The following is a 21,332-nucleotide window of genomic DNA, read 5'->3' on the forward strand; positions in this document are numbered from 1 at the left end:
AGGATGACAGTGGGTGGACAGACAGACAGACGGAGATGGGATAAGGGAAGGAGTCTGAGCAGGAGGACATTATGGGAAGTTGTGTGAAAGGGAAAAGTCTGATTTATTTCTCAAATCTGATCTTTTTGCAATAGATCGGATCTCAATCTGATTTGTTTAAATAAGTCTAAACACAAACTAGTTTAGATCAGGTTAATGTGTTCAGACTGAGACAGATCTCCTGAAATCAGACTTGAATCAGATTTGAAACCACCTCTGAATGTGGAGTCACATTTGTAAAAATTGGATTCCATGTGACTCGTTTGTGTTTAGACTTATTTAAACAAAACAGATTCCAATCTGGATGTGGCACAGATCTGATTCAGGCTGGATTGGCTGACAGTGTGGGGCTTAGGGATTTTGATGTCATTTCCCTGTCGCATTGTAGGCTTATATGCCTGAAGGGCGGGATGTTTGGGTTCTGTTTGGTTTTGTGGAAGGTGGATGTAGAGACAAACAGAAGGTCGAAGCTGCGGAGCTGAGAACTGAGACTGAGAGGTTGTGTGTCGGTCCTTTGCATGACCGCTATAGTCCTATGATCATTATGTGCAAGCGTGTGCACACAAAACAGCATGCACAGCCACACAAAAATGCACTTGAAGGCCAAATAGATTTGTTTAACAGGCATTACGTCCTCAGCCCTTATATACTTGAATTTGTGAATTCTGTCTAAAAATATAAATTAAATTTCATTTTAACATCAACTACTCCTGAAAACTGCCATTTTAATTCTGTGTAATTTTGTTCTTTGGATTCGTAGCACGATCTGCCATTTTAATTGCACATCACACACATTATTGGAGACATGTGCCTTTAATGTCATTTACACAAAAACACATTCAGCAAATTGAAATCCAATGCAGGTCTAGTGTGTTTAAATACATACAACATACATTCATATTACAATGATCTCAACAGCACCACTACTCAATAACACATATAACCATATTCGAAAATCTGAATGGAAGACATTTTAATATCTCAATATTTAAAAAAGAATCAAATAAAAAAGTGTTAAAGAGCGTTACAGGATAAACAAGTGAAATTGGAAGTGATGAAGCAAAACAAAAAATGACAAAAATGTACCTGTAACACTAAAAATGTGGTGTTCTCTCTTCTGACTGGATACAATTGCTGATTAAGAGCCTATGTTATAAAATATTCACAAATGATATTCTATTGTAGTTATAGAAATAAATAAGCAGAGCTTTATTAGGCCTACGTAATGGATTTTCATGTGGTCTGAATAGTGGAGCTGGCGATTACGAAAAAAAAAGAAAACCCTAACCTGCCCCATCTTCACCTATTACTATCCTCACTAGTTAAATTGAACAATTATCATTGCTTCTCTAATACTCTCCCATCAACTTCTTTGGTTTTACGTTGAGGTGACTTGGACACCTAAGTGTCATTAGGTACGTCTACATGCACGCAGCACTCACAGTATTCACAGTATTCACAGTTACTGTGAACTGTTAGGTTGAGGTACTCAATCTTGTTGGAAAGTGACATGACATCACCCAAAAACACCCATGTCACAACACAGACATCCAGCCAGGGCCTCTCAATGTTGAGATTACAACTTTAGTCAAGATTACAACCTATTATTTCTCTCAGATTAAAACCATGCTCACGTTACACCCTTAGATAGATTACAGTTTTACTCACATCATGTTCAGATAAAATATTGACTCAGATTGTATAGCCTTGCTCAAATTACACATTTACCCAGATTACACATTTTAGCTTTTTTGTTGTTGTGGCCGTTGATTTCCGTGAGGTAAAGGAACAATGAAAAACGTTGAAGTGCTGTTGTGTGATGCGTCTTTCTTTACTTGCGTCTTTCTTTCCTTTACTACCCCTCTTTGGGCGCCATGTCTTCACCCCCGGATACATTTCCATCCTCATCATCAGCAGCAGTCTGCCCCTTTGCGGCGCTGCGTTGGAAATCCTCAAACACCATCTCCTCCTCCTGTTCACTACACACATAGATGAACGCACAGGCGGACACACAGACGCATACACACACACACACACACACACACACACACACACACACACACACACACACACACACACACACACACACACACACACACACACACGCGCACGCATACATAGTTACACAGACAGACAGACAGACAGACAGACAGACAGACAGACAGACAGACAGACAGACAGACAGACAGACAGACAGACAGACAGACAGACAGACAGACAGACAGACAGACAGACAGACAACAGGTGGATGGACAGACGGACAGAGAGACAGAGAGACAGGTGGACATTAAGATAGGCAGGTGGACACCAAGCGACACGAGCGAGACGGTTGTAAAAGCAAAAAAAAAGAAGAAGAAATACAAGATAATCTAGTATTCATCTATACAAGAATGAAAGGGTACACGGTAAAGAAATAGCTAGAGGGTGACCTGTTATAAGGGGACAATGTCAGATACAAACAAAAGGAATGAAAGATGTGGGACAAAAGAAGAGACAGAATTCAAGACATTCTGAGAACACAATTCTCATGTCCTTCATGGTCCTACAAATAACCCAGGATTAATATAGTGCATGCCCCTGTCAGGTAAATAATACATTACTGCATTACTGTAAGCACTACCTATATCTCTGCTGTCGGGCAAAATCCAAAATGTTAATTTTTCAGGAAATATAATAAAATATTACATTTTCAGGAAGAAAACTGTATATTTTCTAAAACACTGCAAAACGGCCTCAAGTATATATGCCTCTTCATTGTCAACTACTTGCATGAGAAGGGGAGAGGTGGAGGAGTTAGCTGCTTTAGCAGTAGTAACTGTGTGTGTATGTATGTATTGTGATTTCTTGTTGTCTTTTACCACTGCACAAAATAAGTTTCCGAAAGGAAAAATAGTTGAAGTTGAAGTGAAGTTGAAGCAGACAGTTTGGGGGGGGGGAGTCGCTGTGATTGACAGTTATCGTTTTTGCAACTATGTCTAAATGGAATCTTTACCCTAAAAGTCCTTAACACAGAAACCTAACCTCAGTGAAAGAATGCCTAAACCTAACTTGAACCCTAACCTCGTCGTCAGGGAGCTAATCAGACACAGGTAAGGCGGGTTGGTGGAATAGATAATAATGTGTTCCTGTCAGGTAGATGAACAGGCAGAATGACACAGGCTTACCTCGCTTTCTCCGCAGAGGCGGTAGAGAAATAGATAAAAGAAAGATATGTGAGTTATATATAGTTTGTTACAGTTTGTAGTCTTAAAGCCAAGGAAGTAGAAAGCATTGTCACAATGTTCTAATTTGGGAAATGGGCGCATCCCACATACACTACAATGACCACATCCTTCCACACATTTTTCATAAAAACTCATTAACCCAGAAGGGAAATGATAATTGTCTGACTTGACTGGCAATTGCTCAGAGTGAGCACTCTATGAACGGCCAGGGGAGCAGTTACAGGTACATTGTCTTGCTCAAGGGCACTTAGCCTGCAAGGGCATAGAGGGGCGGAACAAACTAGCGCTGGAAACGGACGCTGGCTCCCTATTGGTTCACCAACCTATGTGCCTGCCTCCCCTCCCCCGTCCCCTCCCCTGTAGAACACAGCGGAGAACACTGACGTCACCAAATTTGGAGCGACGCCCCTCTGCACATATTGGTTAGCGCTCCTATGCCACGTTTCCTGAGGAGTTCTCCCAGGCTTTTTTCTTTCTACAAACGCCTGCGGTCTCCGAGGCTAAGGGGCACTTAAGCAGGTAAATGAAGCCTGGAGAAGCAGAGGATTGAACTAGGGACCTTCTCAGACAGCTCTGCCTGCTGAGCTACTATGCTGCACAATTAATCGAAAAAAGATTGAGATCTAGATTCAGACACCTATGCAATCTAATTTTGTGAAGAATCGTGCAGCACTAGTTGGCTGTCTAATTCATTTTGTTACTCTTACTCTTTGTTTAATAAATAATAATAATAATATAAATAATAGGGAAAAAATGAGAAGTCGTGATCTCAATTATTGTGAAGGAATATCCAGATTAACATTTGAGCAAGAACTATAGCAGCTATGAGCTATACTGTCCACCTAAAGCTGCCATATTTTTTTTTACTTTACTGTGTGTAATTCCAAAACTCATGTGGAACAACACATCATGAACATCATCAAAAATGTTCTTAATTTAGCCCAATCTCAAGACAAAAATTCAGCTTAAGCTGTTATTATTTACCGGTAAGTGTATTTGTCAACACTGTTGGCTGACAACAATGACATATTTCACAATAAAATCAGCTACAAATATGAAAGTATTGATTAGCCTGCAAAAAGAGAGCATATAACAAGCAGCAAGTAGGCCTACCTGGTTTTGGTTTTGGGTTCATCAATCTAAATGGAAGCTCCACACAAACCTCACTGGAACAAACCAATAAAGAATGAAGAATAAGGTCAAAGGTCCCTTCACACGCACGCATGCACGGACACAGAGTGAAATAGCAATGCAAAGGAACTAAGGGCTCTATTTTCGTCCATGCCAAACCCCTTAAAACCGTACTACTACTTTGTACTACTAGGACTTATGTTGAAAAAATATGTTAAAAAAAAGAAAAGTTTTATGAAGATTGTATGCACATTTATAATAATTATTAAAATAATAATAATAAATTAATAATTTACATTCGGTGGATATCTTTCTAGACATTCTAATGATCACACAAATATATGTATTACATGCATTTTAGTTACTTTTATCAGGGTTAAAGATTAAAGGTCATAGGTCAATTTTGATTAAAACAATGTCCAGAGATTTTGAAGTTGTGTAAATTTGTGCCTCTGTGGGGGGTATTTATATGCAAATATCATGACCAATGGCATTGCAAGACTAAACAATGAACATCAATGATGATGTTTAGGTGAAAAAAGAACAGAAAAAGAATAATTAAGTAATTAATTAAAATAAAAATGTTACCGAGAAGCATCGTTGGGTCTTACAGGGTAGGTGTAGTGAAATGAAAAATACGTTTTTCATACTTTTAGACCATATCCGTGGTCATCATGTGGGCATACCAAACAATGGATGCCAAAAAATGGGCAAACTCTAATTTTTGTGTTTTTATATCAAAAATCCATAAAATATTTTTTAAATTACTTCTTGAAAATGAAAACGTGCTGCGTGATGACGTGTAGAGATACACATCAATAAAAGCCAATAAAAATGAAGCTCACCAGTTTGATTCCCACCAGTTTGATTCCCATCATTCCCATTCATTGTCCACAGCTGGTTTTGATTAAAGAACTACTCCGTTTTTAATCTCATTCAAGATGACATCCGGACAGTGTATTACTTATTGTCTACTTTAAATATTCAAAATTGTTTTTCAAAATAGTAAAAAAGTAGTTTATAGGGATAAGGGGTTTAGCATGGCATTGTAGATACTGTACATATCTCTGTTGTCGGACAGAAACCAGCTATGTGCAAAATACTAACTTTTCAGAAAACATGCTTTTTGAACAAAACAACATTGTCTCATCAAATTTTCTATGGTGGCGTTAAGAGGAAGTGGAGGAAGTGGAGTTAAGAGGTTTTTGACCATAAATGTGAATAAGTATTTTTTTTCCTGTGTGTCATTCTAATGAATCAATGATGCACAACAACAACCTAACTCCACAAGTTGGACGACAACCACTCCAAATGGAGTTAGGATGTTTAGCCAGAAGCGCTTTTTAATCATTTTTAATTGGTTCAATATTTGTAAAACCCACACACAAAGGGTGTAATAGCACTGGCGATTGCTGGTTTCTGCCCGACAGCAACGATATAATAAGCAAATACAAACAACAAATAATAAACAAAATACACTATACAGTCATGTATGTATGTAATCATAGATGTATGACATGGATGAGCCCTACCTGGCTCCCATTCCCATCAGCCTGTGAAGAGATTAGGATGACCGTTAGGAACAGAAAGATTAGGATTACAGTGTAAAGCCCAAACCACACCAAAGGGTCGGGTTGGGACAAAACGTGTTTTAAGGTAAACCACGCCAATGCAATTAATTGAGTTGCAATGAGTTGCATTGGTGTGGTCTACATTAAAAAACGTTTTGTCCCAACCCAACCCTTTGGTTTGGTTTGGTCTTAAAAGACACGCACGCACGCACGCACGCACGCACGCACGCACGCACGCACGCACGCACGCACGCACGCACGCACGCACGCACGCACGCACGCACGCACGCACGCACGCACGCACGCACGCACGCACGCACGCACGCACGCACGCACGCACGCACGCACGCACGCACGCACGCACACACACACACACACACACACACACACACACACACACACACACACACACACACACATAACTTACCCGCCCACAACAAGTTTGACTCCCAGTTTGTATGAAACCATGAGTCCCATCACTTCCTTCTCTACACCCTCCTTTATACTGGAACACACAAACAATACATACCTGTTTATCATCCAACATTTCTATATTCAAATAATAGGAGATAATGGTTTAAGATTTTGACAGTTTTTTGCTCAGAGATTATACACTTTCCCTGTGTAATGTAATGTACTCTATTGTTGCTTGTTTTTATGTTTCTTTGTGGGGACTGGGGACAGCATAATTATATACTCACACGCTGGATGAAGCCAGGTTGGTGTCTTCGTGCTTCAGCTGTCCATCAAGCGCTATGCCCCGCCTCTCTGTGTTGTAGGCCAATAGCGCAAGGATGGTGAAGTCCTTCTCCAGGCTTTCTCCTGCGGCCACCGTCTCTCTGAACCAATAGGAATCCACAATCAGAAACCCTTTCATTACCATGTAGGCTACCGTAAGCCTTCAAACATGAGAATCTTATTTTTAGAATCCCAATGGGAAACACTACATCTAGTTATTATGTACACATATTGTTGCTGTGCATGGGTGGAAACCTCATATGTCCAAAAGTAATTGAAGTATGTGTGTATATATGTGTATATATATATAGGAAATATATCTATAAGCTTATGCAATTTATATTTCCATGTGGGGGGGTGCGTCAGCTAGGTCAGGAGTTAACAGGGGGTGCATGGCCAAAAAGGTTTGGGAACCGCTGGAATACCTGCATGGCCCTCCGTTACAAGTATAACTGTCACCAACAAAAGTGTACAAGATGAAGATGAAAATGTCGCAGACCATTACCCAGTATCTTCGATGGCGACACATTTGGCGTAGCTGTCATTGGTGTACAACACCACAGTGGCCACCTGGTCCACTTGGAGAGACAGGAGATGGGGACAGGTGGACAGACAAAGATGAAATGTGAGTCTGAGAACAGTTCGCTAACCAGTCCCGACTCCCTACTAAGCGTCCCTTCTCTATGCATTGGGGCGAACATTCACAGCTGCATTTACAATTAATTTACTGAATTTATTTCTAAAATTGCACTACTGTTACTACTACTACTACTAGGCCTACTACATGCTATGCAAACGTGTAGAATCCAATTTCCGTCATAATCTAAATTCAGTATTATTGGGGTGTTAGTATGCAGAATGACTATAGGGTCCTGGTATAGGATAGAAAACCAGCAGCCGTACTAAGGGTACTACTAGAACCACCAGAGTTATAACAGTCAGATCAGATTACCAGAGTAGTACCAGAGTACCTGGAGAACTGTGTCCTCACCAGTTAGTATGATGTTCTTCACGTTCTTGCCGGAGCCGTTTGTGACTTTCACGTGCACAGTCATTGTCTCCCCATGGTAGTAGGTCTGGAAAAAGGAATTGGAGTTTTATGTTTTTGGACTTTGGGCATGTTCACCTATAGGCTAAGGACATGTTAAACCACGTTAATGTGGTTAAGCCTATTTATACCGTAGTATGAAATGAAATGAAACTAGAAAAAGTGCCCTTCTGGGCACAGGTCTCCACCAGGAGGATAGGAGTGTGTGTGATGTTTGGAAAAATGTTTAGGAGTAATATAAACATTTTATTTATTTGGGGTTTTGTGTGTGTGTGACGCAACTTGGCCTGTTGTAGCGCCACCATGAGGCTGATTTGAAAACTGTCATGTGGCATTTCTTCCTCAGCCTAGTAGTGGGAATAGGCATGCACAGTTTCACCACAATCGGATGCTGCGTTGAGGAGTTGTGGCGATTTGTACAAAACGGGTACAAAACGGGCTACTCCTGAAAACTTTAGAAGCCAATCGTAGCCAATCAGGATGGATAATTATGAGAAATCAAACAAATTACATGATCACATGACTATGGAGAGCATGTGTACCGATTTGCATGAAATTTGGATAAAATCTGAAGGAGTAATATTAGAAAATGTGTTTTACATATGTCGGCCTCCTGGTGGCGCTATAAAGAGCAGATGTGAAAAATTCCAGGCAAAGGTTTTTCCTTGGCCTCTAGGGAGTGTGCATACATGGTTTTACACAGATCGGTGCAGTTATAGGTAAAAACACAAATCGGACAGTTATAGCGCCACCATGAGGCTGAGTTGAAAATATTCAAGTGGCATTTCTTCCTCGGCCTAGTGGGAATGTGCGTGCAATATTTCACGGAAATCACACGATGTGTTCATGATTTGCAGCATTTTGTTTGAAACGGAGCACTCCTGCGAACTTTGGAAGCCAATCGTAGCCAATCAGGATGGAGTCTGAAAAATCTGAAAGACCCGTTTCGTTGAATGGCTCTAGAGAGACTGTGTACCAATTTGCGTAATGTTTGGACAAAATCTGTAGGTGTACTGTCAAAACATTTGTTTTGCACAAAGCAGCCTCCTGGTGGCGCTATAACAGGCCAATGTGAAAACTTTGGAGCAGAGGTTCAGCTCTGGCATCCAGGGAGTGTGTGTGCAGAGTATGGCTGCGATCAAGCCAACGGTGCCAGAGATTAGCTGTTCACAGACGGACGGACGGACACACGGACGGACACACGGACGGACGGACGGACGGACACACGGACGGACGGACGGAGTGCAAAACATACTCCCTCCCCATGCCTTCGGCCTGGTGGAGACAATGATTACTATATTTACCCAGGGTATCTGGGCTAAGCTCAAGAACTTGTTTCCAGCCAGGCCCTGCTCATAGAACACATTTCATCGTAGTGGTTCAATGCCTTGTTCAAGGGCACTTCAGCGGTGGTCATTTTAACGTGTCGGACCGCTGATTCGAACTGGCGACCTTCCGGTATCAAGACCGCTCCGCTATCCACTCGGCCACCGCTGCTGCCACCAAGTGTATGACAGTCACTTGTCCCAGTGTGCTGCATTGTTAACTCGGAAATCAGTTTTTTCACTTTTCAGTCACACCGTACGTCATATAATAGCATAGAGTAATTATAACTCAATGGCTCGAGCGAGTGGAAGTTTAGCCTAGACTATCGATGATAGACTCAGCTTGCTATTTCATAGCAGCTGGTAAAAAGTATCCATTCAAGGCTTCACGGGGTGTGTAATTGATAGGAAATGCCTACGCCCAATGCTGTAGGCCTACTATAGGTCCCTGAGATCATAGATCACACCAGTGTGAAGTGAGGGGCGGTAATACATTAAAGTCTAACTCGTGTTGATTAGGTGATGTAATGGTGATGTAAAACACGCATTAAACCTGTATAGGAGGGGCTAGCGCCCCTCACAAATAGATGCCTCATTGGTCGCTGCAGTTCATTGGAAGCTTCTGTGAAGCACTAGTCTTTCGAGGCTACTAGTCTTGCGTTGCCAGACTGTTGCCTCTCGCATAGTTGTCTGGATATGCGAGACTATAGCACCAACCAAGGAAGCTTGCCCTCACTTGAGAGCAAACGCCCCAGAGCCGGAAGAGGCGTCTACTTTTCTATGTCTGTGCCTGAGATGGCATGATATCCTATACCTGCTTGTCCAGGCTGGCCAGAAGGGTCACGTTGTTCTTGGTGTTCTCAAGAGAGGGCGCCGGACCCTCAACCTCACTGGCATATTGGATCTTCCGGATGATAAGTCTCACTGTGCTCCTGACGGACAGAAACATGAATTATAAGCTCTTTAAAATGGTCATGTCATCCATCCACCGACATTCTGTAACCTTTATGTTGACATCAAGCAAATACTAGTAATGCTGTGTTTAATGTGAGAAGATAATTATATCCTACTCACCGTTTGCGTACTTTTTCATTTGGGGTCTCAGCAGCGTAAGCTTTGATCTCAAACTCCACGCAACAATGCTGCAGACACATGACACATATACAGTATATATATACAGTATATATATATATATATATATATTATATATTTTTTATGACAGCAACCATTAGGCTACATTTGCAACCCTGGATCCCTGGCTAATACGACAAATATGTTTTAAAACATTATAATTGCCCTCTATTACTAAAAAAATCACACCCGTGTGAACTGAGTGGTGTAAGGTTTTATATAGCATGATCAGCTGTGGTCTGACGTAATGTCTGACGTAATGAAATCACACCCTAGCCAAAGATCTTTAAAGATCTTTGGCTAGGTAGGGTCGTCTTCTGATGTGATGATTTGTGACCATGAAGTTGATTCAGCTGGAGTTTTTGTCCGATGTGAGGTATTATATAAGGTAAGGTATTATATAGCCTGATCAGCTCTGATCTGACGTAATGAAATCACACCCGGATGTGATTTCACAACTGGCTTTTTTTGTGCAGAAAAATGAGCATGGTTGCTACGGTCATCCAGTTCACCCGGGTGTGATTTAATTACGTCAGAAATTATTTTGAACATAGCAACCATGCTCATTTTTTTCTGCACACAAAAGCCAGTTGTAGGAGTGGTTTACACCACTCAAAAATTAAAATAAATACAAAATATTTTATTTCTTTCATAAATAGAGAATATTTCACTCAATAGGGACTGCTCCTGTCGCAAGTTGATGATGTCATATGTTCATGTGTGGTCCAGCTCTATGGAATTATGGAATGCACATGCTAATAAAAAAATCACACCCATGTGAACTGAGTGGTGCAAGGTCTTATATAGCCTGATCAGCTGTGGTCTGACGTAATGTCAGTGACCATAGTAACCATGCTCATTTTTTTGGGTCCCACGTACAGGTACACACACGTACAGGTACACATACATACATAGACACAAACAGACAAAGCTGGTTGTTGGAGTGGTTTGCACCACTCAAAAATATTTTAAAGATTGCTTTGATGCTCATATTAACTTTAGGACGTATTACGTTCCCATGACGTGATGAAGATATGTACCAATGTCCCTTAGCAGCATATGATATGACGTCATATGCTGGCACGGGACATACGGAAGCAGGTATGTTTTCCGTCATGCTACGAAGCGTATGTCCCATGACGTGATGAAGATATGTACCAATACCAGGGTATAATTGGTTTACGAACGTAATGTTTCAGTGTCGGGTGGATTAAAGGGACATACGCATCAAACCACCCGAGTAACCACATTATACCACTATTATACCACATTATACCACTAATCAACTCAGAAATTATATATACATACATATAGACATATACATATAGACATATGAGCATATGACGTGATAGAGGGCAAGTATAATGTTTTAAGACATATTTGTCTTATTAGCCAGGGATCTTTTTAAAGGTCGTAAGATTGATTCCTCAGCCAGAAGAGTCTTACCTTGCCGACATCATTTGGTGCAGGCTGGAGACCCACTGAGCAAGGCAGGTTGTCTGGGAGCTGAATTGAAAAAGAAACCATGTCTTATAAAGAATACAATACTTGTTTTTTACTGTATGTGTACAGTATGGACACTGGGCGTGAAGGGGGATACTAGGGCATGCCATACTGTGTTATAGGCAGTTTGTCACTTCCGCCTTCACATTGATTGATTGATTGCTTGATTGATTGATTGATTGATTGGGGGGGTGGGGACTTTAACTTTTTTTACAAGAGCCAGTTTCGATTTGCAGCCCTTTGAGAGCAGTTTTGAAGGAGTCTATAGGGATTCACATTTCTTAACGGCTGTTGGTAGGGCGTTCCACATTTTAGTGCCATAGAAGCCAAATTAGTTTAACCCCTTAATTGTTTGAGCCGAATCTGGGTTGAATGTGGTTTGTGGAACTCTTGGACTTCGTTGACATAGTATTTTGACAGGTAGGCCGGAAGTGCTTGGCAGTTTACACCACTAGAGGGGGGGAGTGGTCTGATCACCCAGCAAGCGTCCTAAATACTCATGTATACCTGTCAAAATACTTACTTAATGTATACATGGGTATACATGGTGGACCCTGTCCCTGTTGTAAACAAGTGTTAGTGCTTAATCATGGTTCGTCCACGAAGTAATTGTTTTTGTACTGACTTCAATGCTTTCGTTTGAAATGTAGGCCTATGTCCCATTCTGCATAGGCCTACTGTGAAATACAAATGTCAATCAATCAATATCACTGGCTCTCACCTCAAAGAAGAAGCCGTAAGCGTTGTCTCCCAGCTTGTTGAGCAGCCTCTGCTGCATGCTGGTGTGGATGCCCTTTTCTCTGTCCATTAGCGGCGGATACACCTGGCGGGTGACCAGGTACAGCTCCCTGCGAAAGGCGATGCCCAACACATCCTCATCGTCCCTGCCGTACTTGAAAGTGCAGGAAATCCTGACCCACGCTAGATGGCAGCAAAGAGACACCAGAGGATCAGTTCTCTCACTGCTCAATGCTCATAGGCCTACCTGTCAAACTACTTCTCCCTCATAACTTTTAGCTCAAGACCCAAAAGAGAAAGTAAACGTTTGCCGGGACCCAAACTATAGTGAGATCTGCAATTTCCACAACTCAAAACAAAAGTTATAAACATGGGTCGCCTGAGTCTCGACCCACTTTTTGGGGAAACAACATTGCTCTCTAGAGTGAGTGATGCCCATGGGCATAACACCAGGGAGCTCATCTGACCTCGTTCCCACAATAACATATGGGGAAAAATGCATTCTATTTTGCTGCCAAAATTAGAATACCTTACCCTAGCCATTAAACATATCGACTCCCTGACAAAACTCGACACTAAACGAAAAGAATGGATCACCTTAAAATGCATTTGAACACCCTCCTGGCTGCACCAAATATAGGCCTACCTGTACATTTGCTGCTACTTGTATTGTATTGTATTGTATTGTATTGTATTGTATTGTATTGTATTGTATTGTATTGTATTGTATTGTATTGTATATCCATCCATCCATCCATCCATCCATCCATCCATCCATCAATCAATCAATCAATCAATCAATCAATCAATCAATCAACCAATCAATCAATCAATCAATCAATCAATCAATCAATCAATCAAAATAGTATAGGCTATGCAATGAGGAGTATCAAAACAACTCAAAATGAAATGAAACGTTTAAAAAAGCATTATAAGTATACAGTATCTTTGGTTCTCTCTGCTAAATCGCAGGGGTCGTGAGTCGCAACCTACTGACCTTTTCTTCCCTTCAGGGCTTCAGGGTCAACCAGGACGATGCCATCTAGTGGTGAGGAGAGGTACAGGTCAAAACTCACTCATGAGGAAACAGGAATGGAAATAAGCACAGCTCAGGACCCCCAACTTATAATGAGTAGAGTAACAAAGAACCATATGGTCTTCTTAGCTTCGTGTCATATAAGAACTGCATTCCCCCAAAAACAAATTAAAATAAAATGTTGATAAGCTGAATTAAATTAAGGGCTTTTACCCATGCCATATTTTTGGAATTTCGATTTATCGATTAAACGTTCATATACTGTATTCCTCTCTTCCTGCCTTATTGTCTCCCTTGTGATGATGGTTATTGATGGTTATCACTGCAATCAATCTGTATGCTGATTGCCAACGTTGTTATACCTGTGTGTGATCCATCTATGTAGTCTGTACCTGTGTGTGATCCATCTGTGTAGTCTGTACCTGTGTGTGATCCATCTGTGTAGTCTGTACCTGTGTGTGATCCATCTGTGTAGTCTGTACCTGTGTGTGATCCATCTATGTAGTCTGTACCTGTGTGTGATCCATCTGTGTAGTCTGTACCTGTGTGTGATCCATCTGTGTAGTCTGTACCTGTGTGTGATCCATCTATGTAGTCTGTACCTGTGTGTGATCCATCTGTGTAGTCTGTACCTGTGTGTGATCCATCTGTGTAGTCTGTACCTGTGTGTGATCCATCTGTGTAGTCTGTACCTGTGTGTGATCCATCTGTGTAGTCTGTACCTGTGTGTGATCCATCTGTGTAGTCTGTACCTGTGTGTGATCCATCTGTGTAGTCTGTACCTGTGTGTGATCCATCTGTGTAGTCTGTACCTGTGTGTGATCCATCTGTGTAGTCTGTACCTGTGTGTGATCCATCTGTGTAGTCTGTACCTGTGTGTGATCCATCTGTGTAGTCTGTACCTGTGTGTGATCCATCTGTGTAGTCTGTACCTGTGTGTGATCCATCTGTGTAGTCTGTACCTGTGTGTGATCCATCTGTGTAGTCTGTACCTGTGTGTGATCCATCTGTGTAGTCTGTACCTGTGTGTGATCCATCTGTGTAGTCTGTACCTGTGTGTGATCCATCTGTGTAGTCTGTCTCTTATCTCTGTCTCAATCAGATGTGGGGCGAAACATCACCATTTTGTAGGCTAATTAAGAGCATATATTTTTCAGCAACAACAATTATGTTGTATGCATTTTTCATTTAATTTACTCACCCACTGGGTCCACATGAGTCACATGGTCAACAAAGTCTCTTCCCCCCATGTAGACTCCAACCTGAAAGAGAAAAAACAATAGATCAGCATACGGTACAAATTGGTCATTTGAGCTTTATTATTAATTTATTACCTACGCATATAACATGTAGACCAACAGCAGGTAGGCTAATGTTATGAATTACTTTTGAATTACAGGAAGGTGTGTTGTTTTAACTGGTCGTTCGTAAATAAGCCACACTCAGTACGGTCTAGTCTATGACGTGACCACCCAGTGCACTCAATAAACTGAGCACATTCCCAGTGCGCATTTCCGAACGCACCCCAGGGTCCTAAAAACAGTTTACGAAAACATGTCACTCAGGTGCTGTGGGAATAACTACTACCAACTACCATGACAAATGTTTGGATGATAACGTCTGCTACAGTACATATCTCTCCTGCCTTCTGTCAATTTTCTGTCAGCATTTCCTTCTAAATGTGAAAGTGTGTCCAAAAATAACTTGCTTAACCTGTTACAGGAGACAAACATCTTGACATCTAATAAAATTAATTACTCTGAGATGATGAGTTTTTGGGCCTTTGTTTCCGCATACTGATTGATACTGTTTCAACCTGTGCTCTTTTAGGTATTCTGCCTCTGGATCTTTTCTCATCACTGCCGAAAAGAACAATGAAGTACTGTAGGTGTTTGAAGAAAAAAAAATCACACCCGTGTGAACTGAGTGGTGTAAGGTCTTATATAGCCTGATCAGCTGTGGTCTGACGTAATGAAATCACACCTGGGTGAACTTGGTGACCGTAGCAACCATGCTCATTTTGTCTGCACAGACAGACAGACAGACAGACAGACAGACAGACAGACAGACAGACAGACAGACTAACAAAGCCAGTTGTAGGAGTGGTTTACACCACTCAAAAAGTATTGTTTGCATAATGTATGCTACCGAGGAAAGGTTGCATGACTGCAACATAATGGTAATAGATGGATTCACCCGTGTGAAGTGAGGGGCGCTCTTATCATCATACATTATCATACATGTAGGCCTACAACATCTCATTCGGACCAAGCACATCCTATGTCCAGCTTTTAATGTTTGTGTTTACACTATGACGTATAAGTGGCCATTCATTATCAATGGCATTTAATGCTTGTGTAAGTTTATGTTTACACACACACTAAAAGCTGGACATAGGAGGGCCCCTCAAAAATTATGGCCACTACAAAGAGTCTGTCTGAAAAGTATGCGTGTGTGGCCGATTACATGGAGGGAGTCATTGTTACTAAAATTAATAGTTGGACTGGAATGGATTCAGCATACCCACAACCCCCCTAATTAGACATCCCACAAGCTCATATTGGCCAATTGCAGTATTTTTCCAGTATTTGGCCCAGACCCTCATGGGTATAGCCTGCCCTAACTTTGATTGGCTCCCACATGGAAACTTTCTCAGAGTTGGATTGGACTAATTGAGAGGTGCAGTAGACAGTAGACACCTTTATGAACACATTGGTGAAGAAATGTATTAGTACGGGGCACGGTGGCACAGTCTAGCTAGAAGGTCCTGGGTTCGATTCCCGCTGGGGACGCTGTGGGCGCTGGGTTGCAAAATCGTGGGATAAAATTTAGAATTAAAAGAAATGTATTAGTAAGCATTTATTTTACAGATTGCTAAAAAAAATGTTGGCATAATAATAATAACTAGAACTCGACCGGCCCTAGCGCCACACCACGCCATACTGTACTGTACTGTACTGTACTGTACTGTACTGTACTGTACTGTACTGTACTGTACTGTACTGTACTGTACTGTACTGTACTGTACTGTACTGTACTGTACCCTACCCTGCCATGCCATGCCATGCCATGCCATGCCATACCATACCATACCATACCATACTATACTATACTGTAGCGCAGGGGTCTGCAATAGTTTTCACATGAAGTGGCATGTTTTAGAGTTTGCAGAAGCACCCGCAAGCACGCACAGACAGAAGTTTGCAGAAGCACCCGCATGCAACATGATTACCGGTTGCTGTTGCGCGAGTGAAACACTGATGCTTAATTGGCGGCACGTGTATCATCAAAGTGAAGCGCGTTGTCTGCGTGGCTTGATGTGTGTTTTTGGAGGTGATGTCGGAGTATTCCCATCTACTTGTCGGTGGCAAGCATGGGTCGTTGTTGTATGTGTCTTGTTTGTGGAGTGGGCGATTGCATTGTGTGTGTGTGTGTGTGTGTGTGTGTGTGTGTGTGTGTGTGTGTGTGTGTGTGTGTGTGTGTGTGTGTGTGTGTGTGTGTGTGTGTGTGTGTGTCACACAGCAGCACCGTAATAAGCAAGGGGTGAAAGGAGGAGGGACCCTCGGATGGCTGTGCTCTGTGCTGGTGGAGTCTTTGGGGAAGGTGTTGTGGAAAGTTGTGACGATTTTGACGTCACAGCAAGCTGGGCAGTTGGATGGTGGTGTGATCATAAACAATATTTGTACAGTAAATGGGACAGTTGCGTGGATGCAATGTAGTGCATCTGGATTCGGGTGGTACACAATGTTTGTGAACACTCAAAGCTGGCCATTCATTGTCAATGGCATTCAATGTTTGTGTTAACACAATGTTTGTGTGTGCACAAACCCTCAAAGCTGGACATAGGAGGGGCTAGCACCCCTCAGAAACGTTTACATAACTCTCTACTCTCCCCTCCGATTGACTAGCGATTCGGAACTCTTCCCAAGGCATTTGTGCGCTTTGCCCTCATCTGATTGGACAGTACAGTGACATACACAACTCAACTCTTCTAATTGAACAATATTCCATTTCCTATAGAGATAGGCAACCACACTCGCAATTCCGCAGGATTGCATCTTTCTAGTTTGATCTTTATTCATGACCAGACTCACAGACTTGTCCTTGGAAATCTTCTTGAAAACCCTGGCCATCTTCTTTGGTTTGTGTCAGTTATATCTGGATGAGAGAAGAGGGGAGGGAGATAGACACAGAGAGTTAGAGATACACATTCTAACAATGTTGCATTGTACAGTCAATATTATGTGTTGACATCAGTGTCAACACATAATATTGATCGTTTTCAAGAGACAATTTGAATATTTTATTCTGGACGCAGAGTAATGAAAAACAATGTTTCGGCAGCTAACTGCCTTCTTCAGGCATATATACTGTCAGCACCTCTATAGTCAAAGGCAAACTGATTGAACACAGTTTCTTCATCGATCAAGAACCAATACTATCCCAACCGTGACAGAAAAGCCGATCAAATTCCTAGGAAGATGGTATGACTCAAAGCTGAAAGACTCAGGCACAAACTCATTAAAGGTCAGGTCATTGACAAATCCATGCTGCTGCCCGGCAAGCTGAAAAGCTGGTGCCTGCGGATCGGATTACTACCTCGTCTTAGGTGGCCACTAACCAAGAATGACATCACATTCACAGGAATTGAGAAGATGGAGAGGATGATAATAATGATTAGCTCTCATGTGAGAAATTCCTCGATGCCTGTAAGCAGCGTCGCCCTGCATGGTCAGGGAGCTATGAGTAGCGGTCCCTCTCTGGCCTCGCAGAGGAGTTCGAATGCAACAAAGTGAGAGTGGAGATGACCCTGATGAGTCCTGTCGTCCGACTCAAGTTGTACTTTGTAGAGCTCACAGTCCCTTTGGAGAATGTTGTACAGCAGTGGTCCCCAAAACGTGTTATCTCGAGACGAGACCCAAAAGAGAAATGAGATTTTGCCCGGGACCCAAACTAGTGAAAATAGCAGATGTAAAACTAGATCTAGTAACTAAAAACAAAATGTAGGAAACAAAAAGTAAAGGGACATTTGTGACCCATAAAAATGTGTCCGCAACCCACAAATGGGTCCTGACTCCTGACCCACAAACTGTATAATGTGCTGTATAATGTAGTGTACAAGAAGCCTTTGAAAGCACACAATGCTAATATCTTGCAGCGGAGGCAGAACAGTGGGGATGGAGCAAAGGTCTGTCCATGCAGCAAAAGTTGGATGCCGGGGCTTTGTGGCAAGTTCAAACGTGAGGCTATTAAAATACCTGGGCATCCGGGGCAAGTCCTATATGCCAGGCCATCAAGGAAACATCAAGAGGCTGAAAAGGAATGACCCCAGCTGGTCTCCCAAATATGGAAGCAAGACAGATGCAGAGGGAGGTGTTTCGGGGATGCCATAATACACTTCTGAGCCTATAGAGACATTGTGGTTCTATAAGTCAGCAAAACGTTGGTGAAAGTCTAGGAGCCCACACAACAACTCTGGTGATGATGTGTCTGTCCAGCTGTCTCAACATCATAGAAGCACAGTGCTAAATTCTTCCATTACTAGGTATGTGGTCACTGGTCAGGTGCAAGCCTGGTTCAGGGAGGAGGACACCCCTGCCATGCAGAGTCCGCAGGCATTTTGGCTCTTTAACATCATGTCCTGCTTTTGCAAAATCAACACATTGTAATTAGGAATGTCCCGATACACTTTTTCGTTCCCGAATATACCACAATTTCTGTGTTTGCCGATACCGATACTGAATACCGATACCAGTGTTGTGATCTTGTGTTGTGTTTATAGCTATCTCGTGTTGTGTTAATAGCAGACTCCTCACTCATACTGTATGTGCACTTGCAGTTTGGGCAACTCGAAAGCAAACTCCACATGCCCCAACATTTTATTTTCATATTCGCCGATACCGATATGACCCGATATGACAAATATGGGCAGATACCGATACTTTTCCGATACCGAGTATTGGGACACCTCTAATTGTAATATACTGTCAACACATGACGTTTGTAATTAGAGCCCGAATTAATTCTGTACTTGAGTGTACAGGGTTTGATGAGGGCCCAGGTAGGGCCGGGCCTTCATTTTCGGGTCTGTTGAGAACTTTCCAGCTGCCGGGCATGGCTGCACCAATAACTTTGGGGCAGGCCCGTCTAGAGTATCTTTGATCGATGTTTTACTAACAAGCAGAAGAAACGGACAGACCCCCTGTTACTGAACAAACACTATAGAGCAATGATTATTCGGATACTGCCCAGTGTCCTACAAAGCGAAAGTGCATTATTAGATTGTTTTGGACATATTTCTTTACTTATTTATTTGCCTGAAAGGTCAAATCAGCCTCCATGATTTTTTTGGGGGGGGATTAACCATTTCCTTCTGAACACACAATTTAAACACTTTTTTTTTTTAATAGTTAGATTCTTGGGATACTTAAACTGCACTTTGCCTTTGCAACATTTTTAGCACCTCTGCTAAATGTACCAACATAAGTTCTACAATTAACACATTCAATCACAACACGTAAACACTGAAATAATCTACTGAGCTGTCACAGTAATGTGGAATGCCCTGACATCATCCATTAAAGGACAAAAGCAGTGGTTTCCAAACCTTTCAACCTTTCAGCAGTGAAAATAGCCGATCTACAAGCTAACAATGCGTCGTTTTGGGCCACGTAGTGAGCTTGCAGATTAACTATTTTCACTACTTCCTAAACATTTATTTTCTAATTTATGGAATTGCTTAGAATTTATTTTATTTCTTCAATGAATTTGTTGTTAATTCATGAAAAATGTAACTTTTTTGGGAATACAATTTGAAAATATTTTGAAATAATAATAATGAAAAAGAAAATAACAAAAAATTAAGGGACCCATAAGAAATGTGTCTGCGACCCACAATGCAGTGCATTCAAGGATGTGAAACACTGGCCTGAACAAGCACCTCCACCTGGAGTGGAGATGGACATTAAATCCCATTGAAATGAACAGCTGCCGTTATTCCTTTTATCCCCCCCCCCCTCCTCTGTATACTGTAGTGCTCTGTTGGTGAATTGCATTCATAGGACCACAATGGAAACAAGTCCCCATGCAGGACTATCCATTTAGCCCAAATGTTTTACTGTACGTCTGTGCAGTTTACATTCCTGTCTTATAAAGTATTCAATCAATCGAAGCGCTAACAAAACTGTCGCTACCAATACATAACACTACCACTTTCTACTTGATACATCTACAGTATCTTACCACTGAGTCACACACACACACGCACACGCACACGCACACGCACACGCACACACACACACACACACACACACACACACACACACACACACACACACACACACACACACACAGCATACATGCACACACGCACCTGTAGACACTCACTGACCTGTTGTAGTAGTTGGTGTATACAGAATGGAAGCAGAGGGATGGTCAGGATGGATACCTCTATATGTACCTACGGTCCGTTAGCACTGTTAGCCAATCAGGTGAGCCTGGTGTAAACTTTCGACTCCGGCCTCTCCACTTCTCAACCAAAATGGCATCCAGAGAGATAAACAGACAGACAGCAGGAGTTGGCTCACATGTAGACTTCTTGAGGCTGAGAGGATTGGGACTGGTTCCCCCTAGCTCAGCACAGCATAGGATTTAACATGGAGAGAGAGAGAGAGAGAGAGAGAGAGAGAGAGAGAGAGAGAGAGAGAGAGAGAGAGAGAGATCAGAGAGAGAGAGATACAGAGACCACACGCAACTGTACTTTTCCCTTCCTTGAAACCTCCTGTGGTTTCAAGGAAGGGAAAAGTACAGTACATTGCAAATTAACCACTTAAGCCCTAATTCAAATAT

General features: G+C 42.0%; 1 protein-coding gene across 1 annotated transcript; it reads right to left on the reverse strand.

The window, feature by feature from the left end:
• Positions 1-1,746: 1,746 nt before the first annotated feature.
• Positions 1,747-21,084, reverse strand: saga (S-antigen; retina and pineal gland (arrestin) a). The gene is made up of 15 exons (XM_079488579.1): positions 20,875-21,084; positions 17,579-17,642; positions 14,686-14,746; positions 13,446-13,490; positions 12,432-12,631; positions 11,654-11,713; positions 10,151-10,218; positions 9,891-10,008; positions 7,695-7,779; positions 7,209-7,281; positions 6,667-6,804; positions 6,393-6,470; positions 5,927-5,947; positions 4,377-4,429; positions 1,747-2,018 (listed from the first exon to the last, which is right to left on the reverse strand). The coding sequence occupies exons 2-15, from the start codon at positions 17,615-17,617 to the stop codon at positions 1,756-1,758; spliced, it is 1,302 nt and encodes a 433-aa protein (XP_079344705.1). The 5' UTR covers positions 17,618-17,642; positions 20,875-21,084; the 3' UTR covers positions 1,747-1,755.
• Between the last annotated feature and the right edge of the window lie 248 nt (positions 21,085-21,332).

This window comes from Electrona antarctica (genome assembly GCF_951216825.1).
Source record: "Electrona antarctica genome assembly, chromosome: 19".
Lineage (NCBI taxonomy): Eukaryota > Metazoa > Chordata > Actinopteri > Myctophiformes > Myctophidae > Electrona > Electrona antarctica.